This window comes from Heloderma suspectum, chromosome 14 (genome assembly GCF_057233095.1).
Source record: "Heloderma suspectum isolate Gila_16-S chromosome 14, 16-S_ref, whole genome shotgun sequence".
Lineage (NCBI taxonomy): Eukaryota > Metazoa > Chordata > Lepidosauria > Squamata > Helodermatidae > Heloderma > Heloderma suspectum.
The window spans coordinates 11,641,078-11,659,520 of NC_139471.1; the positions used below are offsets into that span (position 1 = coordinate 11,641,078).

The following is an 18,443-nucleotide window of genomic DNA, read 5'->3' on the forward strand; positions in this document are numbered from 1 at the left end:
GTATATACTCCATGCTGGAAAAAAAGTTAATTTTGCACCCTGAAAATCCAAATTCAGCAAAGAAAGGCTGGATTTTGCAGCCTGAACAAATTATGAAAATGTGAACAAATTTTCTGTTCCTCTTATTTTCCGTTATTTATTCTGGTTTTGCTTGTCATGGGCTGGGGCAAAGGGATATTCAGGCCAGTGAAGCCCAGCCCCAATGACTAGACATTTTATCTGGCTGCTTTCCTGACTTCTGGGATTTCACCAGGCCTTGCTCAAAGACTTTTGAACATATCTGCAGTCTTGAGAGCTAGAATCTTGTTCTCTTTTCTAACCCCCCCCCCCCACACACACACAACACACCTGTAAAAGCTAACATTCCCAGGGAGTGGAACATTGCTCCCAGCAACACAATCTGTGACAGCTTCTCATATGCAGGAAGAAAAATCTCATAGGATGCATTCAAACAAGCGTGCACACGCACACACGTGACAAGCCTCTGCCACATGAGAGCCAGAGGATTTAAATAAGTGCTGCTCTCCTCGCATCTCCCAAGAGCTACTCGAGCCGATCGCTCCCACATGCTCAAAGAAATCAAATCACCAGCAACCACATCCTAAAGCATCCTTCCTTTCTACCCCAAGCTGAAGTGAGACGCTGCAGAATTTGCAGGATTACTTCCTTTCAGCAAACATTACGAATCAAATCGCGTTCGAGAAACGGTTGACCCAGAAACGGCTCTGACAAACATAAACAAACGCACCATATTTCTGAGCTCTAACTGGGGCGGGGCTGTTGGGTTTTTGCGCCATGCTCAGGAATTTCAGTGTTATTTTTGGCAATGCCTGTTTCCGCTTTAGCTGGAGTCAATGGTTAACTATGCTGGCCCCCAAAATAAATACGAACGAACACGGGACAAGTAATACACTTACACAAGTCTGCCCTGGAACACCCATTTTGGCTCTGCAGCAAATCTAGGGGAAATCCCTCGTCTGATGGCTTCTGCCATGCTCTCTCCTAGGCTAATGACAGCCTCTCTCCTGCACCATTCATCTAATCGGTTACATCTCATCTAGCTAATCAATTGGCTGCAGACAACTGATCGTTACAATGGATTAGGAGTTAACTCCCTCAGACACCAGTGTTACACAAGTCGCTCTGTTTTTAAACACTGACATAAAGAAAATCACCCAGCCCTGCAGACCACCGCTCTCTCAGTGAAGCCAGGGCTATGCCTACAGACACGCAACTCTATAGTGTGCTACGGTGGCGTAGCGGCTAGACCTTTGGACTGGGGGGAGACCCAGGTTCCAATATCCACTTCACCATCAAGCTCAATGCCGGATCCTGGGGCACTCACTCTTGCTCAGGCTAACCTACCCCACAGGGTTGTTTCGAGGACAAAATGAAGGAGAGCCATGTAGGTCATCTTGACCACCTTGGCAGAAGAGACCTCCTTGGCTCCTCCTCCTTCAACCGTCAGCATCAGAAGACATCCCAGCAGGCCGTTTTGAGGGATATGAGAGTCTGGAGCAGGGCCATTCCACCCGTCCTGTTGAAAGACCTATTTTTCCCCCTCTTCCCTCCCCATTCCTTTTTCCTTGTGTGTTGTGTCTCCTTAGTTTGCTAGCCTGCTGGCAGGGACTATCTTGTTTTACTGATTATACACGAACTGCTTTGGGAGCCTTTTTGCCTGAAGAACAGGATAAAAATACATCATATTAAAAAAAAGAAACAAGAGCAGGATGAAAATATCATACACACAACCAACCTCCATGGGCGTACGTTCTGCTCATCTTGGCTCCTGGGCCATTCCCTCCTTTGGCCAGAACTGAGGGGCAGCACATAAACTTAATCCCCTCCGGCTGGCTTCTTCAAGACCTGCTGAGGGCCCAGGTCCTGTCATCAGTATTTTATTTTATTTATGCATTTGCTACATTTATATTCCGACTTTTTGTCCAAGGAGCCCAAGGCGGCTTCTGTGATCCTCCTTCTCTCAACGTCATCATCACAACAACCCTGTGAGGTAGGTTAGGCTGAGGGTCAGAGACTGGCCCAAAGTCACCCAGTGAGCTTTACGCTGAGTAGGGATCTGAGCCCGCATCTCCCAAGTCCCAGCCCAACTACTACATCACACTGGCTCTGTTATTACAGAACTGTTATTCAGTCAGTTATTAGATTTTTATTCCCGACTTGCCCCTGAGGAGTTTGGGGCAAAGGACACGGTCCCACCACTCCCATATTTTGTCCTCACAAAATGGGTTAAGCCAGCCTTCTGCAACCTGGTGCCCTCCAGGTGTGCTGGGCTACACCTCCCAGAATTCCCAGCAGGGCTGGATGAGGATTAGAACCTGGGTTTCCCTGGTCTGAGCCTGACGCTCCATCTTCCCCTGCCAATATTCAGACTGAAATTCATAAGCATGCAAAGGAATGGACCTGTTGTTTTTGCTTACGGCCCTCTGTAAATCACCCTGGGCAGCAACAGCAACTGCAAATAAAGACTGTTGAACACTTAAGGAAATTAAGTGTGCCATACACATGACAAGGAACAGATACGTTCCCTGGATGAGCTTTGAGCAGCTAGCCAAGTGCCTGAGTCTTGTCACACCAGCCGTTTGGAAACCCTTTGCTGGGAACTGCTGCTTGGCCCCTGCAATTTCTACCTAACACAGCAAAGCCCTCCTGCTGCCATGACCAGAGACGCAGAAATCTGTCCATTCCAGTTCCTCTCAGTTTCTCATTCTTCCAATCTTAAGTTTGGCTCAACCTGAACTTCTGAGATTTTTTTTAAAGATCTCAGGAATGTTTGTACATATTTTAGTGTGCATTTCTCCTATTACAAGCATTTTTCTATGCAATTTTGCCTAATATACAGTTTTTGCCAGCTATTTTCCTAATAGAATGCATTTTAATGTAATTTTTGTGCGCACTTTCCCTTCTATATTATTTATTTACTTATTATTACATTTATTTCCTGCCTCTTTTTTTCCTCTTGGAAGGAACCCAAGGTGGCTTATATGGTCCTCCTCCTCTCCATTTTAACTTCACAACGACCCTATGAAGTAGGTGAGGCTGAGAGTCAGTGACTGGCCCAAAGTCACCCAGTGAGATTCATGGCTGAGTGGGGACTATAACCCAGATCTCCCAGTCCCAGTCCAACACACTAACCACTACACCACATAAGGCCACTTCCTATGTTGTTGTTCTAATTTGCAATTCTGCAAATCCTGGAGTTCCCCCAAGCACAGTAATACGTCCCTGTCATTTCTCAGTGGCCCGGTTTCTGTCAGCGCTCACCACCTGGAGTTTACTATTGTAGGGGAAGTGAGATCCACTTAGCAAGAAACAGCCAAGAGCGCTAGGTGACGCCTAGCAGGGTGTAGTCAAGGCCAAGAATTAGGTAAGAACTCAGCTGGAACCAAGATACTTTCGCAGCAAGTGTTCATCTCTCAGTGACCTCTCCGGGGTCCTGAAAATTTCATATCTGACCATTTTCTCATGGACCGCATTTTTTATTTATGTAAAATATTTTCATCCTGCTCCTCAGTCAAAAAAAGGCTGTTGGAGTGGCTTACAATCAATCAAGGGAAAAAAATCTAAATAGACACGACACACAAGGAAGGAGGGATGGGGAGGGATGAGGAAAAAATGGAGTAGACTTTCAGCAGAGCCAGTAGAATGGCCCTGTTTTCCCCCTCATCTTGGGGCAGGGGGGAGAGTGTCTAACTGGAGCAGGCCCTGATGTTCCACAGGGCAGCTGATATGAGTCAGCCTTCCTGCCTCGGGCTGCGCTGTGCCTTCCTCTGCATTGGCAGTCTAAGATTTGGATTACAGAGTGGACTCTACATGCCCTGCTGGCACAGCGACTCCAGGTTTTGGAAGGTCTTTGGGCAAGGCACCTTCAGTGGTGCATTGGCCCCAGGAGTGTAGCCAAGTCATTTGTAGTGTTTATTTATTTATTTATTTATTTATTAAATTTATTAATCGCCCATCTGACTGGTCACCCAGCCACTCTGGGCGATGTACAACCCACCATAAACAATTTAAAACAATAAAATTTTACCATAAAATTTTTTTTTTAAAAATACCCTAACCCACCCCAAATGCCTGCCTGAACAACCATGTTTTTAATGCACGACGGAAGCTCATTAAAGAGGGGCCTGGAGATCCATAATGCTTGCTTAAGTTCATTGTTGGTGCAACTCCCATGCTAGTAAGCCTCTGAGCATGTGCAGATGAGTCAAAAGGCCGATAGCCTTCTCAGGACATTTCTGGCTAATGAGGAGAATGTCTTATCACTGATGTGCCTGAGAAGCAGAGTTTGTTGGCCTTAAAAGCTGCAGGTGGCTGAGCTTGAGAACCAAGTGCTGTTAGTTTATGCTGGGAATGCCTGCTAGGGGGGCTTGCTGCTGTTATGCTGCTTACTGGTAACATGTATTGTATAAAACCCATTTGACCCAATGGCTCGTGGTTCCGAGAAGCTGTCTGATCCAACCATTGGGTACACCTGTGTGCTGTAAGTTACCCAGTAAAGTACTCCTTGTAAGTAAACCTTTGAGTCTGATTTATCACTACCTTGGCGCCTCTAACCTAAGAGTTGAACGCCCACTGCAGAGGCGACACAAGGTGCTACCATCCCTCAGGAGGTCTACCTTCCCACTGCCGTGGTCACCAGCCGCACGTGCTCCCCCTCCTCTAGCATCATTGCTACTGCTTGCTTGCTTGAGCAAGTCTGCCGTGGCATCTCCTGCTCCTCCTTCTCACCACCACCGTTGCCTGGGCCAGAGCGAAAGGCGGGTGAACAAGCAAGTGAAGAACAGTGGCAACTCCAGGGGGCGCTTGTCAGTGGCCCCTGCTGGGCTGTGGGCCCTTGGCAGGTGCCCAATCATGCCTACCCTCGACACTGGCTCTGCCTGCTGGTTCCTGCTCAACTGATGCATGTAGGGGCATGCGGCTGTGCCATCCGCCTCCCACAGGCTCTGCATCTTTGGGACACGACACCTGTTGGCTTACCTTGTTTGCCACCTTCTCAGGGGTCTTTACCACGAGGTCGGGCTGCTTCCCTTTCTTGGATGGCGTCCGCTTTATTTTCGGCGAATGGAACTTGTCCATCAGCTTCATGGTGAATGAGGACAGATGGGAGCGCTGAGAGTCTAGGAAGAAAAGAGGGGGGGGGAACCATGTATGTATTCAACTGGATATGAATGCTGCTTGCGCTGAGTGATGTGCCTGGATGGCGCTGGGTGGAGACTGCAGGTTTAAGGGCAGGTGTCCATGGCAGACATAACTGCCCTCCCCCCCAAATTACTGCCAGCAAACTCCATCTGGAGTTGCTGGAGGCTGAGATGGAATTCCGTTTTCTAAAATCTGTATGCTGATTAATACAGGACATCCGTCACACTTGGAGGACCTACAGTTGGAGGGTCGTTATAGAGTACTGTTGTCATCTCAGGCTCCCCCTCACTGCCCCCCCAAATCTAGAAAATACCTATGGTGGGACCAAATATTTTATTTAATTGATTTATATCCTGACCTTCCTCACAAACGGCTCTAAGTGGCTAACTTCCTATATAAAGTTCAAATATTCATTTAATATACATTAAAGTCATAACTCTAAAATCACAAATATATAATAAAGTAATATATAATAAATAGAATCAGTGTGGTGCAGTGGTCAGAGTGTTGGACTGGGTTTGGGGAGATCCGGGTTCTAGCCCCCACTCAGGCATGAAGCTCAGTGGGTGACTGGGCCAGTCGGTGACCTGGTTCACACAATCACCACAGCCCACTGCGGCTTATTTAAGCCACGATGAGCCATGGTGCCTGCGGGCGCCAGGTTGCCTATTCAAGATCTGGCAGCCGCTGGTCATGTCATTCGAATCCAGGCAGCAAGAGTTGAGGGTTAAACAATTTTAATTATGCTTTTCTTTGTTTTCATGATTGCTTTAATTAGGTTTTTGTTTTAATCTCGATCTTATTATCATTAGCTGCCTTGAGCGACATGTTTTGATGAAAAGGAAGGTTATGAATAAAAAAACTGAATTGTGCAGGGGGCTCGACTGGATGACCTCAAAGGTACCTTCCTCCTCTAAAATCCTAGGATTCTAGATTTTGCTCTCTGTTCTTCTAATTCAGATAGTGGGGAGAGATGGGTAGACAGGCAGGCAATTTCTGTAGTGACCACTCCTCCCCCCAAGCGTTCAAATGTGCCACCAATTATTGGGCGGGGGGGACAGCAGCCAAAGTTATGCGGAAAAGACTCTGAAGCAATCTTCAAATAAATTCTGTTCCACTGGTTGCTTAAAAAGAAAAGGAAGGCACACCCACCCATATACCATGTCTGGGTTTCTCCTCCCTCACCCTAATTTCAGCTATTTTAGTCTCTACATGTTTTTATGGCTTTGAGGTCTGTGGCCCCAGCAAGGGGCACGGCTTCATACTGGTCGATATTTTTAACCATTTAGCTGTGAAGCTAAATAAACCTGGCTGCTGTCACAGCAACCGGCTTGGCATGTATTTTGAGCAAACAGCCCTTAAATAGGCCAGCAAGGGGCTGTCCTTCAAGTGCGTTGTTGGCAAAAGCAAACAGTTTCCTTTGGTTCTCCCTCCGCCCCTTCAGCCTCTTTAGGCTGCGACTGCTCAGAAATAGGGACAGGCATGATTCCTGACCATTTGGCTCCGATTAGGCTAGGCAAGCACAATCTATTGCGGCAGAGGATTAGGCATACCAAGAATCTTGGACCTCATTTTTACAGCAAGTTCCTAGACCTCATGGTTGTAAGGCAGGGGTGGGGAACCTCAGGCCCATGGGCCAAATTTGGCCATCCAGCCCTATGGGACTCAGCAGATACCTTCCCTTCCCCTGGTACTGCCTATTTCCTCCAGCTATTGAATGTTTCACAGCTTTTGTGCATATTTTCCCCCTTTCTAAGACGCTGAAATGCCTTTCCTGCAGATTAGTTACTGACAGTAAGCGCTTTGAGCTGAAAATATATTGGTATTTTTGGCCCCACAAAGGTCCGTCTAATCAAAGCTACGGTTTCCCCAGTAGCAACGTATGGCTGTGAGAGCTGGACTATAAGGAAGGCTGAGCGCCGAAGAATCGATGCCTTCGAACTGTGGTGCTGGAGAAGACTCTTACGAGTCCCCTGGACTGCAAGGAGGTCAGATCAGTCCATCCTAAAGGAAAGCAACCCTGAGTGCTCATTGGAAGGACAGATGCTGAAGCTGAAGCTCAAGTATTTTGGCCACCTAATGCAAAGAGAAAACTCTCTGGAAAAGACCCTGATGCTGGGAAAGACTGAAGGCAAAAGGAGAAGGGGACGGCAGAGGATGAGATGGCTGGATAGCATCACCGATGCAATGAATATGAACTTGAGCACGCTCCGGGAGACAGCGCAGGACAGGAAGGCCTGGAGTGCTATGGGGTCACGAAGAGTCGGACACGACTGAACAACAACAATTTTTGGTCCCACCCCTTTTGCCTTTGACAACACCCCCGTTGCCTCCAGCCATGCCCACCACTGGAATGCGGCCCCTGAGAGCTTCTCTGAAACAGAATTCAGCCTGCGGGCTAAAGGAGGTTCCACACCCCTGCTGTAAGGGGAAAAAGCAACCACCTGCCTTTCAAATAACAAAAAAACAATATATTCCAAGTTTTGAAATAGACTTCAGAAAAAGGAAGTGAGACTGACTGGTTAGCTGATGGCCTTTCTCACCTGCCACGGGCAGCCAGATGAGTGGCTATTTACATGCAGCTAATTTAGCTTTCATAGTTAATAGCAAAGAGGGAATCGCTTTTCCAATTCCTCTCTGAAGCTCCCAAGGCGGGATTCTGGCTTGATTTCAAAATAAGAGCCAATGCGCTCACAATGCTGGGCCCCATGCCAGACAGCAAATTCCATCCTTGTGTGGTGAGCGCACAGGATAAACCCAGACCTCGCAACGATGGGTCATCAGCATGCAGAGACAGCTGGCCAGCAGAACTGTTGAATCACACCGATGGCTTCTGCTGCATACTCAGAAAACGCAAGCCACGACCGGGCAGAAAGGAGTCATTTATCCTCCAGCCCCCGCACCTTGAAATACAACATGGTCGCAATGCACGATTTGCTTCCATAGTGCAGAAATGCATAGCTCAAGGGTGCCTGCAGACCACCATGGTCTTATGAAACTGCTTCCTGCCTGCAAAACCACGACTGCATTTTGACCGTGAAGACAGCAGCCAACTTTGAATGCTTCCTATGCATGTCTCCACCTTCTCTCCCTCTCTCTCCCCCCCTCACACACACACACACACACACACACAGAAGGATGTGACATCACCAGAGTACATGAGGTGGGTGGAGATGTAGCCAGAGTTTCCCAGAGGATTTTCATTATCATCAAGACAGGTCACTTGAACTAGGTAGTGAGAAGGAAAGGCTAAGCTATGTGCCCTGGAATCATACATAAACTTAAGAGTTATAAACCCTGGCCTTGACCTGAGATTTCGGAACAGCCAGTGAAGTCCAGCTATTTCCTTAGCTCAGGGATGGGGAACATGAACTCCCATCATCCTGCACCATTGGCTATGCTGACTGGGCTGATGGGAGTTGCAGTGCACCAACATCAGAGGGGGGGGCGCATGTTCCCCACTCGTTTCAGGTGTTGGATTGTCTTCAACCAGTGTGGGGCTTTCTTTGTGGTGGCCCCAGATCTGTGAAACACCACCTGTGCTAAGGTTTGCTGGCCCTGGAAGGGGAAATGTGTGTGGGGGAGCAGTGAACACAATGACAGGCACTTGGGGGTCTGGCAAAGAAGGCCCCACCTGCGTCGAGCTTCAAGAAGGGCCCTGCTCAACCTGATCCTACTCGTCAGGAATCAAACAGGGGTGTTCACATCTGCAAGCACCCTTACTTTAATTCCTTGTGACATCCCTATAAAAGTAGGAGATGGATGAAGTCTTATTTTAACTAGAAATGGATCGTGCTAAAAACAGGCACCAAACCCAACCCTTCTCCCTGCCTCACCACTGTTTCACCTTAACTCCCCTCTGTCTATCACAGGGGTGAAAAACCTCAGGCCCAGGAGTCCCGATCCAGCTTTCCAGGGTTTCCCAGATGACCATGCCCCCTTTCCCGCAATCACTGAGTTTTTGGTGGTTTCCTGGATTTTATGCCATCCCCACCCCCACCCCATTCTAAAAGGTTGAAACGCCTCTCCTAGGGCTTAATTACTGACAGGAAGAACTTTAGGATAAAATATGCTGGTATTTTTTGCCCCATCACATTTTGCCTTCGACCCCATCCACTGTTGGAATGCGGCCCCCGAGAGCTTCTCCGAAATGGAATTTGGCTCAGGCTGGGTTGTGCACCCCTGGTCTATCACATCAAGAGTTCTTCTCCATTCTCAGTTCATTTCCAATATTAGAGTAAGGAAGGGAGAGAAATTCCTGCAGCAAGAGGCTAAAGGGAGGTCAGGTTTGGGAAAAGGGCGGGCTCAGTGCCAACAGCTGATGCAAGTCGTAGTACAAGGTCATAAAATCATGAGCGTTGGGTTGTGGGGAAAGTGGGCAGAGAATTATTTTCTCCATCACCCCCAGATCACTAGAACTCAGGATCACACACACACACACACACACACACTGAAATCTGGCAGGAAATCTGGGGCAGACAAAAGAAAGACCGATTCACACAAGACAGAATTTGTTCTGCTGGTTTTCCCAAGGACATGGCATTCCTTGACAAGTATGGGAGGACCGGAGGGACGAAAAGGTATGGAGATTGGGGACTGGTGGCCAGTAGGGATAAGATGACCAGCAGCCAAGCAGCCAGGAGGGAGAGCCAAGGAATGGGGGAAGCCCCTCATTATCTTGCTCAGCCCCCATCCCAAAGACCTCTGCTTAATGGATTGCCCCAGTAAATACACACACACACACACACACACTTGTGAGCTACTCTCTACCACTACAACAAGGACTAGGAACATTAATAATAAAACTGGAGACTCCCAAGATACCAAACACAATCTAGCAGGAGCACAATCTTTACAGCTCTACAAAACCCTTTAAATACACAAAAATGTGGAGTCTCTCCTCGCCTGGGCTTGAGTCACCAGCCTGAACAACTAGAAGGACCCTATTTGGGACTCTTCTTACTTTAAAGGATTCATGCATGGTTTTGCCTTTCCTCCGGACTTTAAAGGATTCATGTATGGTTTTGCCTTTCCTCCGGACTTTAAAGGATTCATGCATGGTTTTGCCTTTCCTCCGGACCCTCGAGCCTTATGGGTTGTGCATTAACTGGAAAACTCAGCCCAAAACTCCTCTCTTCCATTCCAGCCGGTGGTCGAAAGTGTTCCACATTAGTTGTGACGCAGGGAGCAAGCAAGCTCTTACAAGGCTAGCGGAAGAGGGGGCAAAATGTGAGAGCCAGTGTGGTGTAGTGGCTGGAGTGCTGGACTGGGAGTCAGGAGATCCGGGTTCTAGTTCCCACTCAGCCATGGAAGCTCCCTGGGTGACTTTGGGCCACTCATAGACTCTCAGCCCACCCCACCTCACAGGGTTGTCGTTGTGAGGATAAAATGGAGGAGGAGGAGGCCTATGTACGCCACCTTGGGTTCCTCAAGGTGGAAAAAAGGCCAGATATAAATGTAATAAATAAATAAATAAATAATATGGAGGTAGGCCAGTTTGAGACACAGCTGAGGAGAACCAAATCCGAACCACTCCGTCCCCTCACACAACAGGCTTCCGCAGGTGCCTGTCCCCTTGCCGTTTATCTCCTCGAATGCTCCCCTGCTTGGAAGATTTTTTTTTTTTTTTAGTGCAGAGGCAACAGAGCCCTGAAGGTTTCTGGGCCACAGACTGTGTTTCTCCTTGTCTCAGGCAGCAAGTTCCAAACACACACACACACACCCCTTTGCTAATTTCGCCTCTTTGGCAAAGAGAAATGTGCCATCCCAGGCTGTGTTTGAACAGGCTCCAGCTGTTGAGTCATGGCTTTAGAGAGGCTTTAAAGCTTGCCCTGCCACAGGCCTGCACGTGCCTGGCTCCTGGCTACACACACACACACACACACACACACAAATAAACCAGCCTGCTACTTCTAAACAAGAGTCCCTGGACTGGGAAACAGCTCTCTGGTGCTGAGCGCCCCCACAAGTGCCAGCATCCCGATTCACCTCTGGCCTCATGTTGGGGCCGCTGGCAGTGCCGGGGCAGCATTGCAACACGCAGCTGAGCGCAATCAGCTTGAGCAAACTTTGATGGCTGGCCAAGGCAGCACGCTAAACCTGATGAAGGAGGAGGGCTGGGTTTTCGTAAACCACAGGGGAGGATTAAGCAGCACAAAGGGAGACGAGGGATGCACCAGCTCCAGGGTTTTTTTTTTTCAGCTGGATCCAAGTACTAGGAAAGAAACAAAGCTTTTAAAAAAATGTTTTATTCTTTGTTTGGCAAGTGCCAGGTGCTGTCACTCAGAAATGCTGAAAGCCACAGAAGTAGCTGAGATTCGGGGCTGTACATAGATGTGTGTGGAGGGCATACACATGGGCATCACTTAATTCTGTCAGTGTGTGTCTTATTTCCCCCAGAAGTGAATTATGCACGCAAAAATGGGATGTGCCACAAAATGTTGCAATGTATTCTCACCTACTAATAAGAGTGTTCCCATTCAGGAGTCCAGCCAGCCAGCTAGCTATGTTCTCCCCTAGATACTCCATTCCATCCCCTTTTTACACCCTCCTTTTTCTTTTCCAACCGATATTCACCATTCTGTGGCTACTGAGTATGCGTAATTCTCATTGGGCCTGTCTGGGTTTTTTTCCAGTCCCTTAGTTATTGGGGGAAGGTCCATGGCTCAGTGGTAGGGCCCATGCTTTGCATGCAGAAGGTCCAGGTTCGATCCCCAGCATCTCCAGGTAGGACTAGGAAAGAATCCTGCCTGAATCCCTGGAGAACCGCTGCCTGTCAGTGTTGACAACACTGGGGTAGATGGACCCAGGTCTGACTCATTTATTATTGTTGTTGTTGTTACTACCACCACTACTACATTTATATCTCACCGTTTTTCCTCTTGCAAGGAGCCCAAGGCAGCTGACATGGTCCTCCTCCTCTCCATTTATCCTCACAACGACCCTGCGAGGTAGGCTAGGCTGAGAGTCAGTGACTGGCCCAAAGTGAGCTTCATGGCTGAGTGGGGACTAGAACCCGGATCTCCCCAGTCCAGCACTTTGACCACTGCACTACATAAGGCCGCTTCCTATGTTGTTGCTCTGATTTGTAATTTTGCAAATCCTGGAGTTCCCCCAAGCACAGTAATATGTCCCTGGCATTTCTCAGTGGCCCGGTTTCTGTCAGCACTCACCACCTGGAGTTTACTATTATAGGGGAAGTGAGATCTACTTTACTATTTCCAGTTTACTATTATAGGGGAAGTGAGACCCACTCGGTCATTTGAAGAGCAGCAAAGGTAGAGAAGGTTCAATGAAACCTTGGGAAGTTGGGGTGGGTCAGAGGAAAGAGGAGCCTCAGTGGAAGTGTAGCAGGATGAGCTGTGGTTTAAAAGGGAGCTTGGAACCGAACTCCGGAGTAGTGGGAGGGGGGAAGCATGTTGTCAGCGTAACATCAGTGTACACTGCACTTTTTACTAAGCAAGAGCAGGATGGGGTTCTTGCTACCAAAGCTTTAACAGTGGGGGAACCACAAAGGAAACCTTGTCAATAAGCTCCCCAAAGTTACTAGCTTGCAAAAAAACTCTGCTCGTTTGCTGGGAACTGGCAGAAGGGACAGAGAGCTGTATATTTATGCTGGGTACAGAGGAGGGGGCTTCCCACCCCTAGCAGCTTGCTGGGATGCTATGCTGTGTATAGAGGCGGGATGGGATGCTCCATCCCTCCTCTGCCAGCCAGCTCATTTGCCTACATGTTTCAACACACACTCGCCTGAATGGAATTCTTGGTCACCTATGGCAACCAGGCTAGTGCTTAAATGCAAGGCTGCACAAAAGGGAGGAAGGTATGGGTGGGGGAAGCAACATGGGAAGAATAGGAGCAACTGCAGTTATACTTGGGGTTCATTTCAGTTGGAGATGAGGACCGGGGGTGTTTAAGCCCGGGACGTCACAGAAAAGGCTGGCTTCGGGCCTGACAATAATAGCATCTCCGGATGGACTCTCCTTTACATCGTTTCTATGGCCCCCACTTCCTAAGTTCTGCTTGGGCCCTTCCGTGGGATCTACCTCACTCTGGTAGCCAATCCAGCCAAAACTCATATCCTTAGTCCAGCGCCAGCATTTCCCCACTTTCTTCTCAGATAACCAGTGACAAAGAAAAAGTGTCACTGGTGTGACCCACCTATGGTCAGGTCATTTACCCACTGAAACTGAACATGCACCCACTAGAATAATATCCCCCTGGGAATACCCAGCCCTGTTGACCTTTGCTCATGTTAAATGTGGCCTTGGTGATTTTCTTTTGAAATAAAACAAGGGAGGGCACAATGATGTCCAGGAAACGGGCCCGCCCTAACCTTTGTCGCTTGGGTGGAGCTGTCTCTAGGGAAGGCGCATATTGGGAAAGTGGCCAGGAGTCAGAGGAAGAAGGTGGAAGGGAAAGGCACTGTGGGATCCAAACAGAACAGCCCGATGGAGGGAGACATTTTTCCTTGAGCCCCACGTCAATCTCGACGCAGCGGGTGCTTTAGAAGCGGAGAAGGCAAACAGCCCTTTTTGCTTCCTTGGCAACATTTCAATGACTGGGCTTATCCTGGCGTGCATTCGTGAAGGGTAACAGCAGCATCCGAAAGCCAGCGGAGGAGGGAGGGCTCTCTCCCTCCTCCGCCGGCCAGGCCAACGCTCAATGACTCACAGACTTCATTATCTTCCATGCCGCCCATCAGGGCTGCCAAAGGAAGCCAAACATTTTTATTTGTCAGAGGACGTGTTTTTTTTTCTCTCTCTCCTCCCACCGGAAGCGGCAGCAAATAAGGCATTTCAAGCACTAAGGCTGTGGTGGAGACAGAGAGGTCTTCTGTCACATGGAAAAGGATGGGAAGATGGATTGATCAGCTTGGCTGGGGGCTCTGTATCAATAAGGGGAGCTACATATGTCACCACCAAATGGAATGTTAAAACAAGATTCCTTTCTTTCCCTCCCTTTTGATTTTCCTTCAAAAGATAATAAGAAATTTAGCATTTAATATAGAACATTTCAAGTGTTCAAAGCATGACACAGACTTTCTCCTGTTACTCTTTACAACAGCACTGTAAGGAAGGCCACGTCGGTTCTTTTAAAATAAAAAAGCGAGGTAAAATTAAATAAAAGTAAAAGGACGGAGGAGGGGAAGAAAGATCAGCTATCTTGGGAGTGTCTTTCGAAAGCACCATGAAGCTTTTCTAGAGGGGTTTGGATTTATTTGGGTGGCTAAAGTTGAACTAGTGAAAGTGGGATTTTTCTGTTTTGTTTTGTAGTTACTTTTATCTGGCAAATAGCTTTGAAGACACCTGGTAGCCAAGCAGTCGGACATGGACAGGCAACCCAAAATTTAGTCCAGCCTGTGCCTGAGCAATCCGTTGCTCAGAACTGAGCGCTTTACAAAACAGGCAGAGTCCAACTGCTCCCTTAAGTCACTTGACCCCTGATTAATTGGTAGTTCATTTACTAGATAGATTGTTGCTCCATCTAGTCGTGGCATTGGTGGTCCCGTGCCCATCAGCTGGTGAAATGGAGACGAATTGCTAGTTGCAGTGCTGCTCTCTGGCCATCTACAGGGGTGGCGCTGTAGCTCAGCAGGCTAACTCCCTCTGCCAAACTGTCCTGAATGATGCAAAGGATATGGTGCTTGGGTTCCACTGCTTAGGATCCCCAGTTTCAGACCAGTTTTTCAATCTACTTAAAACACACACACGTCTCTTATTTCTCAGGACCACAGTAGCCCTAAATATGGGAATGGGGTCCCCAACCTTTCTGGGTCAGTGGGGACATTTGGAATTTTGAGTGTGTGTCATGGGTGCTCTCACAAAATGGCAGCCATGTGGGTGGGGCTTACGCATTCATAAAATGGATGCCATAGTAGGCATGGCCAGTTGCAAAAAAACTCATTTTCCAGAAGGCAAACTGGTGAGGCTAAAAGAAAAGTAACTTGCCCAAGAACTTAAGTACAAGGTGCAGATGGGTTCTGAGCTCCAACACTGCTCTTTAGAACCCAAATAAAGATGGCACCAGAGAGCAGCACTTTGCTTTGCAGCACGGTAACCTCCCAGATTTTTTTTTTAAGTGTCATTGTAAAAAAAAAAGATTTCAGAAATAAGATAAAAATCCGGAGAGGCAGGGAACCTGGCAAACAGCAAGAGGCACGTCTGTGGGCTCAATTGTGCCCCCAGCACCACACCGGAGACCCCAGAGGACAACAGGAGGGAATGCAGTCTCTGTATCACAAGTTATTCTTCCAGCAGGAAACCAGGCACATGCCAGCAAGGAATTTGCTTAACACCACAGAAGCACAGGAAGCTGCCTTAGACCAGCTCAGACTACATATACATCTAGGACAGCATTACATACTCTGGCCGGAAGCAGTTCTCCAAGGTGGCTGGCGGAGAGAGGCCTTCCGTACTGCACGTTACCGAATTCTTCTTTTAACAGGAGATGTCAGGGATTGAACCCGGACCTTCTGCAGGCAGAGCACGGGCTCTGCCACTGAGTTACAGCCCTTCTCTCCAAGTGGGAACACAGATGCTGCCTTATTCCAAGTCAGACTAGTCCATCTCGCTCAGTGTTGCCTACACGGGCAGTGGCTCTCCAGGGCTTCAGGCAGGGGTCTTTCTTCCAGCCCTATCTGAAGGGGCTGTGGCTCAGTGGTAGAGCCCCTGCTTTGCATGCGGAAGTTCCCAGTTTCGATCCCTGGAATCTCCAGGTAGGGCAGGAAAAACTCCTGCCTGGAACCCTAGAGAGCCGCTGCTGCCAGTCAGTGTCAACAGTACTGGGCTAGATGGACCAAGGCTCTGACTCTGGATAAGGCAGCTTCTGATGTACCTATGAGATGCCAGGGATGGCACTGGGACCTACTGCATGCATAGGATGTGCTCTACCACTGAGTGATGGCCCTTCCCTTAAAACAGAAGAAGCTGCCTTACACCAAGCGAGACCACTGGCCCATCTCACTCCATTGTCTACACCAGCCTTGCCCAGCTTGGGCGCCTTCCAGATGTTTTGGACAACTCCCGCCAGCAGTAGCCATCATCCAGGTTGGGGAAAGCTGGTCTACACTGACTAGGAGCAAGCTGAGCCACTGAGAAATGACAGGGAGGAAACAGCTTGAGTGAACTCCCAAGATTTGCAGAAGTACAAATCAGATCAACAACATAGGAACATCGGAAGCTGCCTTCTACTGAGTCAGACCCTGGGTCCATCTAGCCCAGTATTGCCGACACTGACTGGCAACAATGGCTCTCCAGGGTCGCAGGCAGAGTGTCCTTCTCAGCCCTACCTGGAGATGCTGAGCATTGAACCTGTAACCTTTTGCATACCATGCCATGTGCTCTGCCACAGAGCTACGGTCCCTCCCCGATCTGACAGGCTGGAGCAGATCAGGTGGCACCCCCTGATGCCGATAGGGCAAACAAAATAAAAGTATTCCTCCACATGCTGGATGATTAACTTGTGGGTCTGGATGCAAGTACAGGATGCAGCCATGGCTGCCATCTCAGACAGCTTTAAAGGAAAGGTCAGACAAAATCATAGGTGGGGGAACAAGAGCTCAAAACTGATTTTAGGCAGTATAGCTATGAGCAGGCTTGAAAAATCAACTTGGCTGGTCACCTCTGGTCAGTAACACTCTCCTCCAGGTGACCAGGCAAGCAAGCTTTGCAAGAGTTGGTTGTTCTTTAGTTTCTGCTAAGTTACAAATTACTAGCACAGGTATGTTTGAGCTTGAAGGGGCAGCGTCAATTGTGGATGTCTTTCCAAGGCTGCTTTCAAGTACCAGGTGATGGGGACAAACAGCGTGGGATGGCCGGAGCTATCACACCCTTCTTGTGAGTTTCCCAGAGGCCCCTGTGTGGCACTTGGACTAGATGGGGCTTTTCTAGTCCAAACCCAGCCAGGTAGTTCTAATGTATGCTGCCCAAATGGCTTTTGGAGTGGGAAGGTCAGCACAATCAAATGTGCTCATGTTTGAGCAAGTCCATGCACATACCGTGCCCAGTTCTGGGTGCAGCACTGTAAGAAAAATTGTAGACTTAATGGAACGGGTTGAGAGGAGGGCAATGAAGATGGCCAGGGGTGTGGAAAACAAGTCCTATGGGGAAAGGTTGAAGTTCTATGGGGCCCTCTCGCATGGGATGTGTTGGGGGTATTCTCATTTTGGATTTCATGAGCCTGGAGGGCTGTAACTCAACTCCCCCACAGTAGGGAAACCTGTGGCCCTCCAGAGCTTGCTCAACTCCAACTCCTAACAGCCCCAGCCATCATGCTCAGGGATGATGGGAACTGTAGTCCAGCAGAGTCTGGAGGTCTGCAGGGTTCACTGCCTCTGCCCTATAGCACTGAGCGATGAGGTTTGGGGCTAGGTGCACTGGAAGCTGCTCATCTAGGCCTGAGGTGAACAGAGTAGTTTTATTTCCCCCCATGGCACATGTCCCTAACACTACTACAGGGTAGTTTTGGTTGCAAAGGAGGTGTGTCGGCGCTACTGGGGTAAGCTGGCTCTAGACAGGGATGGGGATTGTGGTGGGTGTCTATCAATGGCTACTAGTCACAGAATCTCTAAGCAACCTTCAGGTGCAGAGGCGGCATGCCTCTCAATTACCGGCTGCTGGGAAGAAACAACCAGGGAATGGCTACTCCCTTGAGGTCTGCTTCTGGGTCTCTTTCTGGGGTGGGAAACAGGATGTTGGACTAGAGGGTCCTTTGGCCTAATCCAGCAGGGATCTTCTTATGGGAGGGAGTGGGATTAGTTAGGGTCAGAAGAAGCACTTTTCCTCCCATGTGAATAAATTCCCACTGCAGGCTCTTAAGGACTGGATGCACTTGAAAGCTTATAGCACCCTGGGCGGGGTGTGCATACGTGTGCATGGACATGTGTGTGCAACTCATGCACACTTTCCTGGACCCTTATCCCACCTCCCTTTCTAAGGGATGGAGAGGCCAATTCCGCCCCCGTTTTGTTTTTAAAAAACACTGACACTTGTCAGGCTCTCCCCCCACCCCCCCTAGTGTTAGGGACATGTGCCATGGGGTGAAAGGTCACACCTTTCTTCTCATTTACCTAGCGAGGCCCTTTGAGTTAGCAGAAACAATGCCTCGCTTAGCGTGCATCAATTTCGCCAGCTGATGGGCACAGACCACCAATGCCACTACTAGATAGATCAACACTCCTCCGAATGTCTGAGGCGCTTAAAAGCTAAGCCCCGTCAGGCGCGGGATTTGCAAAGCAAGCCACTCGGGACAGTCACAGAAAAGAACAAAAGGAATTCTTTGAC

At 48.7% G+C, this 18,443-nt stretch overlaps 1 protein-coding gene across 3 annotated transcripts in view; it reads right to left on the reverse strand.

Annotated features, from left to right (window-relative positions):
• Positions 1-18,443, reverse strand: part of RAPGEF1 (Rap guanine nucleotide exchange factor 1) — a 142,843-nt gene that overhangs the window by 61,401 nt on the left and 62,999 nt on the right. For all 3 annotated transcript variants that reach the window (XM_084820608.1, XM_084820609.1, XM_084820610.1), the window contains exon 2: positions 4,999-5,138. In XM_084820608.1, the coding sequence (XP_084676734.1) occupies positions 4,999-5,138 (140 nt within the window). The remainder of the gene's footprint in view (positions 1-4,998; positions 5,139-18,443) is intronic.